General features: G+C 45.6%; 1 protein-coding gene across 1 annotated transcript in view; it reads left to right on the top strand.

Annotated features, from left to right (window-relative positions):
- The window catches only part of LGR6 (leucine rich repeat containing G protein-coupled receptor 6), a 404,113-nt gene that overhangs the window by 147,167 nt on the left and 235,077 nt on the right, over positions 1–21,869 (top strand). Inside the window, exon 3 of the mRNA XM_069238930.1 lies at positions 7,557–7,628. Coding sequence (XP_069095031.1) covers positions 7,557–7,628 — 72 coding nt within the window. The remainder of the gene's footprint in view (positions 1–7,556; positions 7,629–21,869) is intronic.

Here is a 21,869-nt window from a genome sequence, read left to right as displayed (position 1 = left end):
TGCTCTGGGGATAAGGACCTCATTCTTTGCCAGCCATTTCATGGCGGTAGCACCAGCATGAAAAGGCTGGCGGAGAATGGGTGTGGGGGCTCTAGGGGGCCCCTGCCCTTGCACTCGGCATGGGCAGTGCTGCGGCCCCCCTGGCAAGCACCCACGCAATGTTCACTGTCAGCTTTACAGACAGTGAACATTGCAAGGGTGCTTGTGCACCCTGCAGCCTACAGCATTGCCATTGGCTCGATTACGAGATGGAGACAATGCTGTAGGCTGTTTTCCGCTAGCAGGAAACTCTTAAATGGCCCAGTGGGGAGGTAGCCAGTATGGTGGCAACCACCCCATTGGAAGTTCGGCAGACGGTTTACACCGTCCGCCCAACTCATAATCAGGCCCTTAATCTTTTGGGCTACCCGTAATTAGAAAAAAACATTTGCTAGGCAAAGAGAAAGCTCCTTATTTAGATCCACCTAGTTGGGTAACCTCATTATTATTATTTAAATGTATTTTGAATCAGGAAAGCAGGCACCCTTAAAGAGTAGGACCAGGGACAAAGAGCCCCAGCAGGCCTCTCCCTGTACGTTCTATGCCATACTGTACCTTATTTTAGCTTTGTAAACCAGTATCAGTGTTTCAAATGGGCCAATACTGTCAGGTACTGAGTAACTACCCTTCATTATTTTGAGGGGCGAGTACCTGCTTGTCTCAGCAGAGGTGCAGTACTTAATTGGACAGTACCTGCACTTCTCAGAAGCAAGTAGGTACTCTGGTATAGGGTACCTGTGCTGTACTGTATTTTTCCATTTCAAGCACTGGCCACAGTGGATGCATACTCTCATTGTTTTCTGTGGATCCGGTGCACGGTGAGCTCAATTATTGTTGGGGTAAATTTAGCTGAAAAAACTTGGAAATCCTGGCTCTTACCACGTGATAAGGAGCAGTCCATTTTGAGATCTCCTTTGAAATGAGTATAATCAATTTGCACGGACAAATAAATGTGCTTTCAAAGTATGTGCCCTGGGCTTGCAAAGTCGGACTGTGCAAGCTCACCGTTCTTACCTCCAGGTCTGGCTGTCAAATCATACTTCTTTTACTGCATGGACTCTCAAGAGTGCTGACCAACACCAGTCATTCAGTTGGTCAAAGCCTAAAAAATCAATTGCAAGATGGCTGGGGCTAATTTTCTAAAAGGATCTATCGGTCAGGGTAATGACTTTGAAGTTAGGGATGGACTAGCAATCTGGGCACTCTGGGATTTCTCCACTGGGCTGCAAGCTAGGGGTGTTTTCAGGACTGGCTCAGCATGATCCTGCTCTTAATGTGCCATAGCTGGAGACTAGCTGCAGTTCTCCACCATTAACCCACCTAGCCCCAATTTATACCGTTTTTAACACAGCACCATTTAAAATTAGTTTGTTTTCTCAAGCTGGAAGAACAGTCATCAGTAGCACTGTGTCGAAGAGCAAGAGCACAGCGAGTATTATTTACCACTGACTGAAATAGAAGTTAGGAGACAGAGGCTCACTCTACCTCCTGAAGGTGGAAAATAGGAAATTTGGAAGGATGCAGAATGAGAAGCGTGGGTTTCCATCGGTCTCTGGACTTGTGTGCTGAGCAGCTAACACTCATTACAGGTTGGATGCCCAGCCACTGCCGCTCCATATGATTGGTCTTTGAGACCATTGATATCCTTAGTTCACCATGTGCCTGTGAGTAGGAAATAAGAGGAGTGGGACTGGGTGGGCCAGCATACTGACAATGGTGATTTCATTGAATCTGGTCTCTGCAACTGGGAGCATGTTGGAGAAAGGCATGTCAATGTGGTAGTACATACATGCCCCCCGTGAATGCTTGTTAGTATGCCTAATGTGCTACTGCAGCTTAGGCGCATTACAACCCTGATTTTTATAAGGGTATATTTAGATTCTGACAGGGCACTGGTGTTTTATATCCCTTGGCAATGTCAATTCTGTTATGGTAATATGGCTGCACAAACTGGAGTAATGTGTATGCTTACACCCCAATTGAGCTTCACACGGGGAACGTGGATTCTGGGGTGGCCAAGGCATTCTGCATATCTTGTTTTAGATAGTGTGGAAATGTGAATTCTTGGATGTCCTTTGTACTTTGCACATCGAAATAAAATGTTTTTTGGCGCCGCAAGAGTGCTTTCATGAACCCCAAAATGAGATGTTTGGCAAGGTTATTTTATAATTTAGGGCATTGTAATGTGTGTCTATCATACTAGGGGAACATGGACACTGGCATCAAAGCAGTGTCTCGTAATTCATGTATAAACTTAGCATGTAAGACATGAGCCTGCACAACACACAGTCCACAGTCTTCCTGTTACCCTGACAGAATGATCATTGCTGTTTTTTAGCATAAAGCGGGGGGGGGTGGTTTGAGAAGTACTTGGGTATACTTGAGAGGCACCTCCAGTAGCCTTGCATATTTAGCATCATGTATCATTTTATTTGCATTCAAGTCAGTCTGATGGAGTCTTAACTGGCACTGGAACAGCTACGAATCATATGTGCTGGAACAGCATTTATATATGGGGTTTCCCTATGGCATAGATATTATCAAGTCTACAGTGGCAAGTTGAGACTCACACACCCATCACTACATTCTCCCCGCATTGACCTCGCAGCATCCGTACACTCCTGCGAGCCATGGCTGCCATTCCTGGTTTGCAGAGAAACAGACAAGACCTGGGAGGGTGCTATGAGGTCAGTCCAGTGAGCACAGTGCGCTTCACGAATATCAAATAACAATAGAAAAGCATTGCTGGAATCACAGTGTGAGGCATAGGGAGCACAAAAAGTATAAACAATACTCACAGTAATTTAGCTGTTGTGAAAGCATTAATGCAACCATTTCAAATACATTTTACTTTCCTCTCATTAGTGTCCTTTAATGAAGCTGTTATATCCAAATAAGGCACCGTATCTTACTGTTCTAAAGTCTGAGGCTACACCTGGCTGATGAGGCCAGAATGTCTGTTTACTTTTCTCGCACTGAGCAGATGAGGGCCTGGGGTTCAGGCCAGACTGCTACCTATGGGGCGGAGTTAGATTGATTTGCATTCGGTAAGCCCCTTTTGTAGCGGCACAGGCGACCTATGAAACGATGGAACAGGTAGGCCCGGGGCTTTCCTAGTGGATTAGAAGCATTAGTTCGAACGTTTCTATCACATTCTTTGTTCTTTAAGCGAGAGGTGGGACCTCCTAGTTGACATGCCTCTTTGTCTTGCGACCTATAATAAATGCTTCACCTCCCATGCCCTCCAGAGGGAGAGAGAGGCAGCCTGTTGTGTGCTGGGCAGGCCTCGGCCTGCTCCTGTCACATTTAACTTGCTGCCCTTTGCTCTGCCTGTCCTCTCAGCCCCTCCCAGGATCAGTGACAAGCACACCGCTTCTCCACTTCCAGAAGAAAGGGGAGGCTTTTGGGGATAAGGGAACGCTTTTAACTTTCGCTCACCTGTCTATCTTCCAACTTTGGGGATGGGTAGGGTTGAGGCTCTTTTGTTCAAGCTAGGACAATAAGCCCCACTATAGTTTTCGCATAGCTTAAGGCACAGTAGGCTAACTGCTGTGACCCAACAGGCCTATCACTGGCTATGTCCACGCACACTCAGAGAAAAGGAAACATACATCGAGCAGCATCAGCAGAGCAGTCTTCCCTTAGAGACACAGAACAGGTAAAGGACAAGCAGCAGAAGTTTAAGCCTATCACCCCCACAATTCAAATCACTCTAGATTTGGTAGTAAAAAAAATCTCTAGAAGGAAAAACTTAAAGGGCATTGAGAAGTGGCTTGATTGGTAGGTGGCAACTGATTTCACATCCATCATCTATGTTTTTAAATCTTTGGCAACTTCTTGCAAAGTTTAATATGCACCTTCAGGTCACAAAAAATCCCTATCATATAAGGAGTCCCTACCCCTCCCGAGTTCTAGCTGTCTTCTGTTATCTTCATCCTTTACAAGGACTCACTTGGTGCTCTGCACACAGATAACAGCATCAAGATTCGCCATTATAAAGATAATACACAACTCTATGGCAAAGTCTCCTTCTGTTCCAGACATTCAACTCATCAACTACTGCTTGCACATCATCCAGACCTGGATGAATAGGGCCTCCCTCAAGGTTAACCCACTAAAGACAAAATTCCTATTGTTTGCAAGAGCAACAAACAAAATACAGTAAAATCCTGGCTCAGTGACATGAACCCCGATGGCTTTGAGCCCCAAATGCCAAATCACTTGGATTTATCCTAGATACCAACCCCTCCCTTAGGAAACACATGTCCTAAAAGCAAAGGCAGCCGGGTTCCAGCTCTCTTTTTTAAAACAAAAGTCAAACTGTTTCTTTCAGAAAGCGACTACAGAACTGCTGTTCAAGCCCTTGTACTCTTGTCTCTGGATGTTGATAATGCCCTGTTCCACACTGGCATTCCCTAAGGGCATTCTACACACCTCAGCACATCTTATTTACGGGCTTAGGATAACTGATCAGATCACTCCCATCCTGATTGAATTCCATTGGCTCCCCTTGCCAGTCTGCACCATCTTCATAATCAGCTACATCATGTATAAAGCCATCACAACTAGCATCTCTACTTAGCTTGCAGACAAGCTAACCATCTGTGATGGTTCTCTGCACACCCGCTGCCAGGACACCATCATACTGCAGCCTAAGAAGTGTAAAAAATAAAAAAAAAAGACAATAGGCCTTTCCTGTCTATGCAAACAGTATCAGGAACAGCAACACTGCTCCATCTAGGCTCCAATCTAGGAAAGAGTTGAAGAGATGCTTCTTTAAAGAACACAACATGAAAATGCATTAATCTTCAAAACTTAACTTACTTATGTTAAGCTTGCCTTTGACCATATGGAGAGCTCTGGTGCCTTTTAGCTAGGTTTGTGCTATAGAAATAACATACACATAAATACATAATCATAGCTCACAAAGATGGCAAAAATACACTCTATAAATCTTGTTCCTTACAAGTGGACAAAGGCGCCCTACTCTGGGAAAATGTTCAGAATTGAGTGTACCCTCCAATGGTTGTGTTGGACAGACACTTGGAAGGCATGTGTTCAGGCTGCTTGTATTTATAGGAACACAAAAAGGATGATGGACGGAGTGCTGACAATGCAAACACTCACCCCCAGTCACAGATCTGGGTTTAATCCATAGTTTTTTTGCTGCCCATGCCATTCCAGTTTGAACCCAGCCATATGCAAATCAGTCTTGACCCTGTTCCCCATGAGAACAGTCCAGCCTGAACTGCCAGGCCAGGTCTTCCGTGGACTGGAAACAAGCATCCTGGGACCGGTTTCGGGGTTTCACCCCTCATCAGCCAGGCTAGCTTGAATCCAGTGGCATGGGAAGCACGGGACCCACGTCTGGGCATACCCTTCCCACTTAGGGCGACATTAGCAACACAAAAAGGATGATGGACGGAGTGCTGACAATGCAAACACTCACCCCCAGTCACAGATCTGGGTTTAATCCATCGTTTTTTTGCCGCCCATGCCATTCCAGTTTGGACCCAGCCATATGCAAATCAGTCTTGACCCTGTTCCCCATGGGAATAGTCCAGCCCGAACTGCCAGGCCAGGTCTTCCCTGGACTGGAAACAAGCATCCTGGGACCGGTTTCGGGGTTTCACCCCTCATCAGCCAGGCTAGCTTGAATCCAGTGGCATGGGAAGCACGGGACCCACGTCTGGGCATACCCTTCCCACTTAGGGCGACATTAGCAACACAAAAAGGATGATGGACGGAGTGCTGACAATGCAAACACTCATCCCCAGTCACAGATCTGGGTTTAATCCATCGTTTTTTTGCTGCCCATGCCATTCCAGTTTGGACCCAGCCATATGCAAATCAGTCTTGACCCTGTTCTCCATGGGAACAGTCCAGCCCGAACTGCCAGGCCAGGTCTTCCCTGGACTGGAAACAAGCATCCTGGGACCGGTTTCGGGGTTTCACCCCTCATCAGCCAGGCTAGCTTGACTCCAGTGGCATGGGAAGCACGGGACCCACGTCTGGGCATACCCTTCCCACTTAGGGTGACATTAGCAACACAAAAAGGATGATGGACGGAGTGCTGACAATGCAAACACTCACCCCCAGTCACAGATCTGGGTTTAATCCATCGTTTTTTGCTGCCCATGCCATTCCAGTTTGGACCCAGCCATATGCAAATCAGTCTTGACCCTGTTCCCCATGGGAACAGTCCAGCCCGAACTGCCAGGCCAGGTCTTCCCTGGACTGGAGACAAGCATCCTGGGCCCGGTTTCGGGGTTTCACCCCTCATCAGCCAGGCTAGCTAGAATCCAGTGGCATGGGAAACATGGGATGCTTGTTTTTGCTTGTATTTATACCCTTTAGCATGTAAATGATTGCCTGGTCGCTGCTGAGTGTAATATGCTGATATGATCCCCTCCCATCACATAATACCCAAGGTTCTAGGAGGAGAATAGCAATGTGACTGCTCGATTCCATCAACAGCCTCTTCCATTTCATGCCCAAATCCCAACTTCTGCCCGCTCGATCTGCCAGCCGTCCTACCCCCTGCACGGGTTCTGGCATGTATATCACCTGCCAAAATTAACTGGGACACCACTGGCAGTGACAGTGCAAGCTTCATTCTATACCTTCAAACGGTGAAAGAAGGCATCAGACTTTGTGTGTAGTCTGTCTTTGATTTCCATGATATTACTGTTAACATGGTGTCCCTGTGCCAAAACCAGGGGTCCATTTTGGATTGATTTGCACACTAGTCTGCCTTAAATGGCGACTGCTGTTCAATTATATTTTAACAAAGAAAACTGCAAGATCCCCAGCTGTTAATGAGCTTGAGCCATACAGACTCTGACAGGTTTGGACTTGGACAGTGTCAGGACGTTCAATTTTACGTTTGAACTTTATATGGCAATATTGAACGTTTTACATTGACATCGTACGCTTACCATGTTGTCTTTGATATAAAGAAAGACAGGAAATGGAATATCTAGCATATCTTTAGGGGAAAAAAAGTCCAACGTGGCAAGTCTAATGCCACGTTTTTGGGAACATTAGGCTGCATGGTTGGAAGACAGAAAATGGATGCAGCCCTGCACTACATAATACTAACTATTTACACACATATGAACAACCGGTTAGCCCTGGCCTCGCCCCTCTCCTTAGGACTTAGCTTTAATGTACTTTTTGCACTCAATGGCAAGAAGTGGAATTATTGCAATTTTATATACTGGTTCAACCCATCTACAGATGTCACCGCTGTGAAAGGCATATTGTTTATGGGTACAATAAGTGCCATAAAGTTGTAATGAAGTATTGTTTTGGAATTTACCATTTGGAATTTTTCTAATACGCTATAAATAAATCAGAGTAAGAATTATTTTAAGTGCAAGTGTCTGTCATTGACCAATCCCTTGAGTGACAAATGATTTTGACAGTTTGGTCAGAGGCCTGTTTGTTTTTAGTGAAATGTCCTATTAAAACTCATGGAACTGTACTTCATTGAAATTTGCTGTCTCTTCTTCCAGGCGGCTCTCTGGCAACCAGCTCTCCAAGATCCCATGGCAAGCATTCAGTGGGCTCTCCAGTCTGAAAATTTTGTAAGTACCATGCTTTGCAAAATTTGCTCAAGATTTCTATTTGTGGGTAGCTAAGCCAGTATATGTAAATGTGTGTGTTTTTCTATGTAGACACCACACACACTCACAGAAAAATACACAAACACAACCCCAGTCCTACACACATAAAAAAAGACACGAGCACATTTGAATGTGTGTATCACACACAAATGGATTTACACACAGAACACTGGGATCCTCCATATAAACTCTATCCACACATATATGCAAATATTTACCCTTGGGAAATGAAAACACACAAAATACACACATATATATTTACAAACAGACTCAAACACATAGGCCCACAAACACACATATTAGAATGTCTAATGGAATACACATACATATATATTGACATAATAATTGTCTTACAATTGCACCTTGAAGTAACTTTACATTTTGTTTTTTATTGGCCATTTCGGAGTGTAAATTGACAACTAGGTGCAGACGTAAATGTCTTAAGTCCCTCATCAGGAGGTGGAGCCTGCTAGAACTGGAAGTGTAAAGTTACTTTTAGTAGCTTTTCACATATAGGCAGAGGTCTCAGCCACCAGGACAGAGTGCTACCTATAGTAAAGAACATGGAAAATTAATAAAGTTGAATTATTCAACCAACATTACAAATATTTCATGTATGTAAAATTAAATGCAAATTAACGTAAAATACTAATTATTACACTAAAACTACAAAAATTAAATTTACAGCCAGTAACTCACCAAATTTATACTTAATAAAAAAAACAACAAGAATATATTAATTGATTTTATATTTAATATTTCAGATATTTTTTAATGTCACCATCACTATAATTTCTATATTTAAATATTATTTAATAAACTTCTTTGTTTAATGGATTTTAACTAACCATTTTAATATCTAATGTAATCATTTTTACACAGAAGTCTGCATAATAGTTTATTAAATTGAAATATAAATTGAATACAATAATAAAGATGTTAAAGAAATATATAATTTAAAAGTAGAAATAATTACATTTATTTACCATTATTTCATAAGTGGTGTTAATGATAAGTCCCTAACTCCATTATTTTCTATGAGAGTGTGTGACATTACCTGTGAGTGGCCATGTAAAGTGCTGGACTTAATCCAAAGCTGGGAAGGAGTACATTTACAACTGTTTTAGATCCATTTTGGCTGTAGTAACTTTAGAAGTGAAGTTTCTAAATAACAGTGTGTTTACTTTTTTTGGGGTGGTTGTTTGAATTAGCATGTCCCTCCACAACCCCCTCCTTACGCCTTCCCAAGCCCCTCCTTAAACACTTACCATTTAGTAGTGAGTATTCCTCATTCTCCAGCCATTTGCCGAGATTCTTCCCACATTTACTACTAAAACATATATACTACTTCTGAAGAGACATCTGCAATGAGAGCGGAGAACTCCGTATAGAAAAGATAAGAGACACAGCGGTCTCGGCATGTAGATTGGTTGATGGCATTTTTTAGTACATGATTGGTGCTATTATAGTGCTACTGAAAGTACTGCAAATTACAGTTTATCAGTAAGCTCCTCTATGGCTAAATTCTTGGTTATAAATTGATTGAAGAAAACGGGGAAGTACGATGTTGCTCACTCTGCTCTACTGTATATGCCGGCAAATGCTGACATTGTCTTGTATCACTAGATTCAGGATTTACAATGAATAACGTCTAGCATACCCTTTGGCATGCTCCTCGAAGAAGAGCAAGATAAAATATCACCATCTGCAAAGTGTTAAGCCCCAAACCAAGAGGAGAATTTCAGATTGGACTCCTCTCTATCAAATTGTCTTGTAATCTGACCAACATGAAAGGCTTGCCAGTCAAAAAGGGAACATGCCCTCAAAGGAATGAAATATCCCAGAAAAAAAAGAACTGCCAGTTGTATCGACCTTGGGGGGCTCATACGTATCACAATGATATTGATGTGAGTGTCATACAATGCACATTAATGACAAAAGATGTATGTGAAAAGATAGTAAAGCAAATTTCGGACCTACCGTTTGATAAAATGTCTGACCGGCACTTCCTGTAGGTGAAGGTTTGATGCCATGGTTGATAACTTGTTGCATATGAAGATGGTAAAGTTGAGATGCACTGTATTACCTCCGAGGGTTTGGTAGCATAAGCTTGATTCTATCAAAACACTGCATTGATATTTCCACAACTCATCTATGAGAAGATTGTACTTTGTGAAAGTTCGTTCAAAGAAAACATCTTCACTTTGCCCCAGATCTAGTTAATTAATATGATGCACAAGTGGCTCATCATTACTGAATGACGTGCACTGTATTCTAGCTTGTTTTTTTCTATGGGTGCACTGCATCACCTTGATTCGGCTTGTAGAGATCACTCTTGGCAATACATCTGATTATGAATTGGCTTATTTTATAGTTGAAGCAGCACAGTGTATGGGTTTGCACTGTTAAAAAGCAGCATCTTGGAAGGCGTAGCCAATGCAGAGAGAGGATGGCGGCTCAGATGTGAGCTCCAGCTGGATGGGCTCCTTCAGCTGCCCACTCTCCTCTCTAGGGAAGCATCCGAGCAGCTATTGATGATTACCTGGTCAACTTAATGAGGCAATCCTGAGTGGCTGGATTCCACTTACCAGCAACATTGTGTGGCGCTGCAGTGAGCCATACGAAGGTACACTGAGATACTGAATATCTGAAGAATGAAAGCGAAGCTGCCATAGAGTGGAGAGGTATCCTGCCAGCATGTAGATGTGAGGGGCAGCAGTACCAAACACAAGGCCAATTTGACTATAGCACAGCAGTGGAATGCCTTCTGTGCAGATGTCATTAGACTGAACTCTGCAGTGATTCAATAAGCCCTGAGGATCGGGTGGTTTTCAAGCTTCCACTTGGCTAATAAGTATCAGGGGGATACTTGAATGAGGAAGTGCCTGCTAACAAAGATGGCATCGCACAGGACTACAGAGGAGAGGTTCCACAATCTGCACAACTGATGCCTGGAGCCAGGAGTAGTAGCACTATCTGCTTTGAACTGAAGGTTCTCAAGCTAATAAATGATTGCCAAAAGAAAGGAAATCACACCAGCAAAAGGATCTGAAGGAGCAACCAAATGCATAATGCACGCAAAACCCCTAACCGACTGGCCCTGGCAACTGGAATGGCATAAAAAAAGGTTGACAACATGCTTACCAAAGAAGATCTGAACGTTTGCTCATCTGCCCTTCCTAAAAAGATATCTGACACATTTTCTTGATCAAAAAATATTAGAAAACTGAGATGACAGGCACCTTGGTGGTCTCATCAAACAAGAATGACATACTTGCCATGAGGCAAGATGTGTTGACTAACCAGCCAGTGATTGTTTGCATGGAAGAGGAATTAAATGAGCTGAAGAACAAATGTGTGAACTTGGAAGACTGGTCGTGCAGGGACAACATAAAAATCCAAAACATGAAGAAGACAGATGAATGCTAGAACACTGAGTTCTACTATGCAGATTTTTTAAGGTCCCCCTACTACAAAAGGATCTGAATTATATAATCCTGATATTCAGCCCCAAGATATTCTTGTGAACCTCTGGTCATCCACATTGAAGGACAACTTCATTAGAAAATCAAAAAGATTGAATAAGTTCACGTTCAAGGAAAGCAGGGTATTCCTGTTCAAAGACCTATCACAAAGCACACTCGACTGAAGGCAAATTCTGCTCCCTATCGCACAGGAACTCCTCAAGGATGGATTCACTACAGATGATCATTTCCCTTTGCACTATGGTCTCAAAGTGACTCTGAAACTCATACAATATGCACTGTCAATGAAGGATATGAGGCCCAGGGAATAACCAATGTCTCCCAAACAGCAGCATTCCATGGAACATGAGAGGTTGCACAGAACCTGAGAGAGTACTGGCAGAAAGCCTACTCGACACAGAAAACAATACAGAAACCTGATCAAGAGGACCTTGACTGGGTCCTCAGGTAGCTCTCACTTGCATCGCTAAGTGCTTTATAGAGCTCCCTGTGCAGCGCCTTCTGCTCCTCTTCTATCTGCTATTTTACTCCCATAGTCAGGCTCCCCCCACCACCACTGCCCTTCCCACCTTTTCCTGCGCACCTCGCATCAGGCCCCCACAGCATTTCCTGAATTTTTTTCTTGCCCATCTTTTCTCTTGCCCGCCTCTCCCCTCCTGGCCACCTACTCTAGGACATATTTATTGGCTGTCGCTGTCCGCCATCAATTAGGAGGTTCTCAGGCAGCTCTCATTTGCACCGCAAAGTGCTTTATAGTGCTCGCTGTGCAGCGCGTTCTGCTCCTTTTCTGCCTGCTATTTTGCTGCCCTCATCAGGCTCTCACCACCACCCCCTGCCCTTCTCGTCTTTTCCTGCACTCTCTGCGTGACACCAATGAGCAGGTCCTCAGCCAGCTCTCACTTGCACCACTAAGCACTTCATAGCGGCCACTGTGCAGTGCCTTCTGCTCCTCTTCTGCCTGCTATCTTGCTGCCCTATTCAGTCTGCTGTCACCCCTGTTCTTCCCGTTTTTCCTGTGCTCTGTGCTTCAGGCCCCCCACTGCGTTTCCTGCTTTTTTTTCTTGCCCAACTACGCTCCCGTCTGCCTCCCACTCCAGGACCTGTTTAATGGCAGTCGTTGTGCGACGCCAATGAGCCGGTCCTCAGCCAACTCTCATTTGCACTTCTAAGCACTTTATAGCACTTTCTGTGCAGTGCCTTCTGCTCCTCTTCTGTCTGCTATTTTGCTACCCTATTGAGGCACGCGCCACCACCCCCTGCTCTTCTAGCCTTAACCTGCGCTCCCCGCTTCAGGCCCCCACTGAGTTTCCAGCTGTTTTTTCCCTCCCATCTGCACTCCCGTCCACCTCTCCCATCGCCCCCCCACTCCAGGACCTATTTAATGGTGGTTGGTGCGCAACTGCGCAGCGGGCACGTCTCTGGCAAAGGCAAGCCCGCCTATGTCCGTCTGCACCTGGACCGCACCCAGAGCTAGGAACCCTGGTCCTCCCTCTACTGGTCGATACTCTGCCTCCGAACACCGGGCCTTGGCCCCCTAGAACAAGGACAACAATGGGGACAACAATTGCTACATTCCCTCCCCGGACCTCAGGCGGACCCTTCACCTGCTGCCACTGCCACTTCACCTGCAACACTCAGACAGACACTGCACCAGCACAGCCTCCCTCCAAGCTTACAAAGCATCTCCAGTGCCTGCTGATCAACACCCGCTCACTCTGCAATCATACCACAGAAATCTGGAACACCGTATCCACGCTCCTGCCAGACCTGATGTTCATCACGGCACTTGGCTCACCCCCGCCTCAGCACCCAACATTGCGTACGCCACCTCAAAAGGATGCAAACTGGTCCACAAGGACCGCCACAACAAACATGGAGGAGGCATCGCCATCATGCATGAGGACATCCTCCTGTGCACCACCCTAAAAGAGAAGGAGTCCCACCTCATGGAACAAGTAAAATTCAGAATACAAACTGACACAAACTACCGACCTATCTCTCTACTCCCCTTCCCCACGAAGGTCATAGAGAAGATATTAAACAAACAACTGTCTCGCTTCCTGGAGGACAACAACATACTCAACATCTCCCAGTCTGGATTCCGTAAAAACCACAGCACTAAGACCGCCCTCATCGCCTGCACAGACGACATCAGGACCAGATTGGACAAGGGCGTAACCGTTGCCCTCATCCTCCTAGACCTCTCCGCAGCATTCAACACCGTATGCCACCAAACCCTTCGAACACGCCTCTTCGACGCCGGAATTCACCACAAAGCCCTGGACTGGCTCACCTCCTTCCTCGCTGAAAGAACCCAAAGAGTTTGCCTTCCTCCTCTCCGGTCTACAGCCACCAAGAATCATCTGTGGGGTCCCCCAAGGATCCTCCCTCAGCTCCACCGTTTTCAATATCTACATGGCTCCGCTCGCCAGCATCATCCGCCCCCATGGCCTCAACATTATTTCATACGCTGACAACACCCAGTTCACAAAGTATCCAACGGGGATAAATCTATAACAAAATCTCTAAGTAAAAAACTCGATTTTTTACTGAGTAGTAATTTCTTTATTACGAATAGATCAACTCAATCATAGTGTCAACAAATCACCTACCTACCTAAAAAAGTATTATACACAAAAAAGCTAAATATATACAGATACAAAACCACCGTAGTGACAGTGGTGGAAGGAAAGTATCCAGCAACAGTGAGACGAGTCAATCATGCGGCTGAGCTTTTAGTGCTGCAGAAAGACGCCGGGCTATTCACTGCCAGAAAGCAGGAGTTCGGTTGCACGAATCAGGGAATTATCGTTTGCGTAACCTTTGAATCACCGAGTTAAGGCATCGTCTTTATTGTCCTGAGGAGGTCGTAGTTGTTCAGGCCGAAACGCGTCGACTAGAATGGATTAAGGAGTGACTGTTGGAATTCTTAAAACATCTGGATTGAATAATTTGTAGATTGTATCGGACTTTCATCTCAGTGATTGACTCGTCTCACTGTTACTGGATACTTTCCTTCCACCACTGTCACTACCTGAATTGGTGACTGCTTGCCACTTGATGGTTAAGCAGCCTACATTTTATGTATCACGGTGTTTTACGGTGGTTTTGTATCTGAATATATTTAGCTTTTTTGTATATAATACTTTTTTAGGTAGATAGGTGATTTGTTGACACTATGATTGAGTTGATCTATCCGTAATAAAGAAATTACTACTCAGTAAAAAATTAAGTTTTTTACTTAGAGAATTTGTTATAGATTTATCCCCGTTGGATACTTTGGTTTGTATACTGTTACTGTCCCTAATCCAGTGGGGTAATAGGGACTTCCCCTCTTTCTGTCGACAACACCCAGTTCATCATCTCCCTCACGAGGAACCTATCCACCGCCAAGAGTAACCTACACGCCAGACTCCTCGCCATCGCTAACTGGATGACAGCAAGCCACCTCAAATTGAACTCAGAAAAAAACGAGATCATCATATTCGGTCCCAACAAGACAGCATGGAACGACTCGTCGTGGCCCACCACCCTAGGACCAACCCCAACACCCACTACCCACGCACGCAATCTCAGCATCACGCCGTTCCTGTCAGAAGCCTCCAGAATCACCTGTGGCGTCCCTCAAGGATCTTTGCTCAGCCCCACACTTTTCAACGTTTGCATGGCCCCCCTCACCAACATCGCACGGACATACAACATCAACATAGTCTCCTACGCTGACGACACTCAGCTCATCATCTCCCTCACGAAAGACCCCACTATTGCAAAGGACAACCTCCACAACATACTCCACGTCATCGCCAGCTGGATGGAATCAAGCCACCTCAGGATAAACACAGACAAGACAGAAATACTCATCTGCGGCACCAACCCTTTAGCTTGGAATGACTCCTGGTTGCCCACCTCCCTAGGATTCGCACCCTTACCCACCACCCACGCACGCAACTTGGGCTTCATCTTGGATTCCACACTCAGCATGACTCAGCAGGTCAATGCCATCTCCTCTTCCTGCTACACACCCTCCACCTGCTCCGCAAAATCTTCAAGTGGATTCCCATCGAAACCAGGAAAACCGTCACCCACGCCTTGGTCAGTAGCCGATTGGACTACGGAAATGCCCTATATGCAGGAATAACAAACAAACTCCAAACAAAGCTGCAAAGAATCCAGAACGCGTCCGCCCGCCTCATTCTAGACGTCCCACGCTGCGACCACATCTCACCCCACCTCAGAGACCTACACTGGCTACCAGTGTCAAAGAGGATCACCTTCAAAATCCTCACCCACGCACATAAGGCCCTCCACAACATAGGTCCCGCCTACATCAACGACAGACTCACCTTTCACACCCCCACCCGCAACCTTCGCTCTGTCTACCGTGCCCTCGCCTACGTTCCCTGCATCCGTCGCACCACCGCCGGAGGAAGATCATTCTCTCACCTAGCCGCCAAGACCTGGAACTCCCTACCGCTCCACCTCCGCCTGACCCAAGACCTTCTATCATTCAGGAAACACCTCAAGCTCTCCCCCCACTAGCGCCTTGAGACCCTACCGGGTGAGTAGTGCGCTCTATAAATCCCTGATTGATTGATTGATTGATTGTGCGTCCTCTGACCGCTAGTCATGCTGAAGGACATATCTTACTATGGCTGTACTCCAGACTGTTTAACATGGGCACAGTCTTTGTGATAATAGCCTCTCAAGGGGTGAGAGGAGGACTTTGTGGGTCCAGTGACACATCAAGGATGTATCAAATCCCTTCCCTGGAACTCTCTTACTGTCTTTTTTTTTCAGTTACTGGTGATTAGTTGTCATGGTTTGGGGAGAGAGGATCTGTACATCCACAGGATACATGAAATCGTGTGGAGGGGTCAGTCGACTAAGTGTTGATAACATCAGTCAGGACAAGGTAGTAATTAGTAGGGTACTATACATATCACTGTAGCTATTAAGGGCTGATTGAGTTTCATTGAAAAGTTCTATTTGTCAAAACGTTTATTAAGGGTTGGCTACAAAGGTCATGATTCTTGGTGCGGTGTTATAGACTCTTAGGGCCAGATGTACCAAAGGGTTTTACCCATTCTGTGTCTATGGGAAAATGTGCTCGTACATATGGCCCTTACTTTGTGGATGTGTGTGCTATGTGTAGTAGAGAAAGCGTATTTTTTTAACTGCCAAGTATATTATTTCTTACCTGAGTTTTGTATTGGACGACTAAATGCTCCTTCATGATACTTCACTGCTTACCAGTCATGCCATCTGTTTTCTTGTTTGACAAAATGCAGATTTTGTGACTTTTTAACGCTTGTTGTGACATCAACTCAAAAATGGCGGCTCTTTACCCATAGCGGTCCTCATTTTATTTCATTCCAGCCTTTTCTCTTGTTATATGATGAAGTGAAAAGGCAAAAAAGCATCATATTTGGCATATGCTTGTGTTTTGAATGGGAGGATCGGAATGAGGAAAGGCGAGATAGTGTGTAGAGTTTGCAAAGACACGCTTAGCTTGTCATTTCCGACCATGTATCTACCAGGCATAATTCTACAGACCTTTCTAATATCCACAGGCTTTCACACTTACGAGTACTTGTGACTGGGAGGAACGGGGTTCCGTGGGGAGTGGTGGGGGCAGAGTGATTGAAGAGTGTATGCTGAAAAGTGGGTGGTGAATGAGAAATGGGAGGAATCTAAGGTTGCAGATAGAGAGAAAGGGGGTTGAACAGTAGGGTATGCTGAGGTGTGACAGAGCAGTGGGGATGCAGTGCATTGAAGTAGTGATAGCGAGTAGTACAGGAAGAGTAAGGGTGGACACAAGTTAGGGAATGGAGGTGAAGCAAGTGTGTGCACAGAGAGGGGGGTGCAGTGGTGGAGTGAAGACATTCAAAGTGGATGGTAAGGAATAGAGCAATAAGAGGGGTTTTGCTACTGGAAAGTCTGCTTTAATTTCAGCAAAATTTGCGGTAGCAGGAGATGTTACAGGAAAAGAGATGACGATGGACTGGCCCTGCAGCGAAGGGCCCTAAATGGAGGATCTGGGGAATGTTTTGAAATACCTGCGTGGTGCGAGGCGCCCTCAGGCGCTAGAGTTAGTGTTTAGTGGGTGCATTTCTAGTAAGTAACCCAAACTCTTACAGGGGAAGCATGCACTTGGTAACTCTACCAGCAGATCTTGCTATAATGTGTGCAGCGTGGAGTGCAGCGTTTAATCCATCAGACTGTTACTGGAACGTTTCCTGAAAAATGCGAGGAGGGCGACATTCAAACAAGGTTCTGGGAGAATTTTTAGGGGACATATTTTTAACTCTCCCTCCCACCTGAATAATGTGGGGTGGAGTTTACATAACCCTGCCAGCATGGCACTCACATTCGTTGTTTCAGCTCCCCTGTGTTCTCCCACCGCCCTGCCCCATCACCCTGTCTACACCACCCCGCCGCACACACAGACTACTTAGTGGTACATTGTGAACTTCATCTCAACGTGAAGTCGACAGAGGCGGCGTGTTGATGCAAGCAGGTAGGGACCTGTCCCCGAGGAGGTGGGGGAGAGGGATTGCAGAATTGTGTTTACCGGGGCTTAAGATGTGAGACCTGCATCTGGGGCGAGAGCACTCCTCATCTCTGAACTGTGCCGCAGCTTTATCCGCCACATGAATAGGAGGCGCCTTATCAAAGGGAACGAGGGAAACCACAGGTAACCCAGCCCGTTCTTAGCAGAGTGTAACTTTCTATTCAGAGGGCCCACAGGCTCCCGCTCCAAGGATTCGGCCAGGGTGCAGGGAGGGATGTTTTTAAAGCATTGCTCGCAGACTTCGCCTAGCCTCGGGCTATTCTCTAAGCCCCAAGCTTTAGTCAACAAATCCTTGATCTCAAAACATAGGGATCTTTTCTTCTGATGTCAGCCTCGGTGTCGGAGCTCTCCTGTGTGCGTGCCTTATTCAGCACATCTATGGTTTTTTACTTTGCAGGGCTCTAGTCTCCCTCAAATTTAGGTTTCACAATAAACTTTCTTGTAATGATTTGTTTCTGGTTTTAGTTGATTTCTAAGGTCCGCTGTGTTGAGTCCTCAGTGGGGTACTCAACCCGTTCAAGGTGTTGCTAACTGTGGGTTGGTAACAGGCCATCCATCCATAGACTAGTAGCTTTAGCCTCAAGCTCCCAGGAGCTAGCTGCCCATCTCTTGGTGGAGTGGCACCCAGGTCCCAATGGCAGAGTTGGCAAACGCCCAACTCCTAAGACAGATCACTAGCTTCCCGTGTGTGTAGGCATCCTGTTCGCAGTGGCTAGAACATCGGTTCATAATGGCTCTTTGCTCTTTTCCCAGTGGACAGGCATAACATGTCCAGCGGCCAGGCCGTATTTTCTCTTTGGCATAATATCCAATACTCTAATTTCTAGTAGTAAAGTTCATCCACTGTGGCCAGGAACGCTACTCCATCAGACCACTCACCAGTTCCCCAATGAGGGAGTTTAAAAACTCCCTAGCCACATTTTACTAGTTGGTAAAATTCATGAATCATGTGCAAAGGTAGTTGGTCAGGCACCCAAGTGACAGTGGGCAAGTGTTCTGTTTTCATAGTTGACTGCGGTAATGTCACACACTGCATGCTGCGCCTGCTGCTGTACTTACTAACTGCACCCACAAGAGGAGTCATTTGTCCCAAGCAGCTGAAAACAACTTCATTTTGAATGAAGTCGTTCTGGTGTATAATGCGGCAGACTTTGAAGTCACCTCTCTGCCTACACACTTACTGCAAAATACAGCAAACTATTTAGAGTGCTCCTATTTTCCCATATGACATCCTAAGTATTCATTTAATAAAAGAATACGTTCCCTCAGGAATGATTACCAAGCAATAACTGAGATCAGCTGAGTTGATTTATGCTTACCACTATAGAGGAATGGAAGAGAAAATTGGACGAACCCAGCACCCTCCCAATGTATAGACAGATTTTTTTTGTAAAACTGAACTTATGAACAAACACTTTAAAAGGCTCCAGAAGGCAGCTTCCAGTTAGTACAAAAATGGCAAAAAAGCCCAGGCAGTGTGTATCAGAGTTTTACTTATAATAGAACGAGTGGCATAAAAAAGTGCAGCGGTGCAGTGATCTGAGTGCAGCGGTGATGAGTGAAAACAATCAAACTTTAGTGAAAAATATACCAAAACACAATTGTTCATTTCAGAGAGTTACAGTATTCCAATCACAAATAAACAAGATGTTCTAACAATCTGTTAACAAAGCAAGTGTAAATGCATCAAAGCCTGTCAGTGCCTCCGGGGTCAAAACTTCAAATTAGGTTATTCTTAGACGAGACAGTATCCACCTCACCTATCCTCTAAATGAAGGGCTGGTTGCTGAGCAGCGTGCAGCACTCAAGTGTGGTGGATCTCTGGGGCCATGTCACCGGAGAGCAAAGAGTGGGGTCAGCTCCTGACATGGCGTCTTAAGCCCTGCACTCATCCCAATCACCAGGAGAGACGATGCACAAACCTGTTCACTTCCACCTAGCTGACCTAGGACTAGATTAGGTTAGATAGCTTGAGTCAGATGGAAGAACAGCATTACTCCTGCTAAGCGTTGTACCTTTGAGCTGCAAGGTCTTACTACCGCCAATGACTCTTCAAATAGTAATGCTCCCAAACTGAGAAGAATGCGTTCTTTTGTGAGGCTAAGAATCCAGGAAAGGATTTATACTGACGCTGTGGTGCTTTTTACTACTACAAGAGGCCTGTTGATGGATCAGGGTTATGGGTGTGTCTTTATAGATAGGAGCCCTAAGTACAAATACAGAGTTCAGGTAAATCCATATAATTTACATAGGAAAATCCACACAAGAAAATCCACATGAGACAAGGTTCAAAGTCCAAACCATGAAGGTTTGTTTATAATCTAAGGATCAGTGCAGAAGGTAAAAAGGTATATGGTTAGTCAATTCAGTTCTAAATATGCAAAATGCAAATGTATGTAAAATATCATTGGCAAAGGAAGCTGAGCCAAAATCTGTCAAGAGCCAGAAACCGTTTGTAGACTAGCCTGAAGCAAAAAATGAGTCAGTGAGCATTTGTCATAAGGACTACTCAATGGAGAGCAAGAGAAGAGAAATCTAATAAAATAATCTGAATGTTAAAATAATAAAATGTTTGTCAAGAAGTCTGGCCTGTAAGGAAAGATGGGAAAATCTTTTCTCCTCTGCCAAATGGAGAGTTTTCACATTTAGTTACGGTACTAGGCTGGGTTCTGGCTGGAGTACCCCTCCACTTTTTTGCCTGGTGCCAGTGTGTTTAGACTGTAGTGCACTGGGATCCTGCTGACAAGGACCCCCATTGGAGCCCACGCAGACTGTGTCTGCAGGCCTGCCATTGCAGCCTGAATGAAATGGTGCATGCACCCTTCCACTACTGATATAAGGCTTACCTTATTTCCCGGTCACTGCACTTAGAAACTATAAGTCATCCCTCTGGTAGACCCTTCGGTCCAAGAACAGGGTGCATATCCCTAAGTGTGAGGGTACCCTTGCATGAGCAGGGTACCACTACAAACCCCATACTCCATTCCCTGGGCTTTGTAAGTGTGGGGAAGCCATCTTAAGGTATGTAGTGGACACTGTTCAACACGAGTGGTCCAACTACATAAAGTTTTCTCCAAACATAGGCATGTTTGGTAACATGCAAGTACACCAATTCCAGTGCTAGTTGCATGATTCCCTGTACTCTGGATGTTCCTTAGAAGAATCCTGAGTTCTGCCTGTGCAGCCTTACGGGGTCTGGCTGCCATCCCACGCTGCTGCCGACCCCAGGCACTGTTCAGACCTCCTGCTTGTGAGCTGGACTCAAGCAGCAAAAGGCATAACAAAGGATTTCCTGCAAGGGAAAGGTGTGACCACTTCCCCCTTTGTATTAGGTGTCTATGGGCTGGGGTTGCCTCTGAGCACCACCAGACTTCTTTGAAGGACACATTTGGTGCCCTCCTTCATAATTCAGTTTGCACCAGTTAAGGAACTCCCCCGGTTCCTGCTCTGGCACAAAATCACTCAAAGGGCAGGGGAGTGACCAGGCCCCTGTCCAGCTCCTCCCCGAGGGAGGTTCACAGAGCTCTGCAAGGTGGTCACTTGATTGTGCCATCTTGAAAATTAGATGTGCAGAGGACTCTGGGAACATCTGACTGATTAGGCCAGGTAGATGACGTCGCCAGCCCCCTCTGATAGGTGGGCCACTTCAGAGAGTGACCAACCCTTTCTTAGAGTTACTTGAGGGCTCCCCCGAGGGTGGGTCCTCAAATTTGTCAAGCAAGAATCTACAGGGAGCTATCTGCAAGACATCTTCTGCATCTGGCCTCTGGAACCGCTGCTGGTCTGCTTTGGAACCGAAACAACTCTGTTTCTGGTGGGAAGGCTCCCATTGCAACATTGTTTCTCCTGCAAACATTCTACAACATCCAAGGATGTGCATCCTCCAAGGTCACAAGGACTCTGTTTGCACCCTGAAGCATGAAGGAATCTCCCTTGGAGTGAAGGAGTCCCTCCCCTGCATCTGCAGGCACCTCCAGATAACGACGACCGGCTGGTGGATCCTGCTGTCCCACGGACAACATGAAGGCTTGTTGGTTCTTTCTCCAAGAGATCTTCAAGCACCAAGAAGCCCCAGCCTCCAGCACTTGGTAATCTGAAGATCAGCCTCCGTCCTACAAATTCTGTGATGTGGGACTTCTGTTTTGT

The sequence above is a fragment of the Pleurodeles waltl genome, chromosome 6 (genome assembly GCF_031143425.1).
Source record: "Pleurodeles waltl isolate 20211129_DDA chromosome 6, aPleWal1.hap1.20221129, whole genome shotgun sequence".
Lineage (NCBI taxonomy): Eukaryota > Metazoa > Chordata > Amphibia > Caudata > Salamandridae > Pleurodeles > Pleurodeles waltl.
Note: the sequence above shows the minus strand (reverse complement) of the source record. Positions and strands in the feature narration are given on the sequence as shown.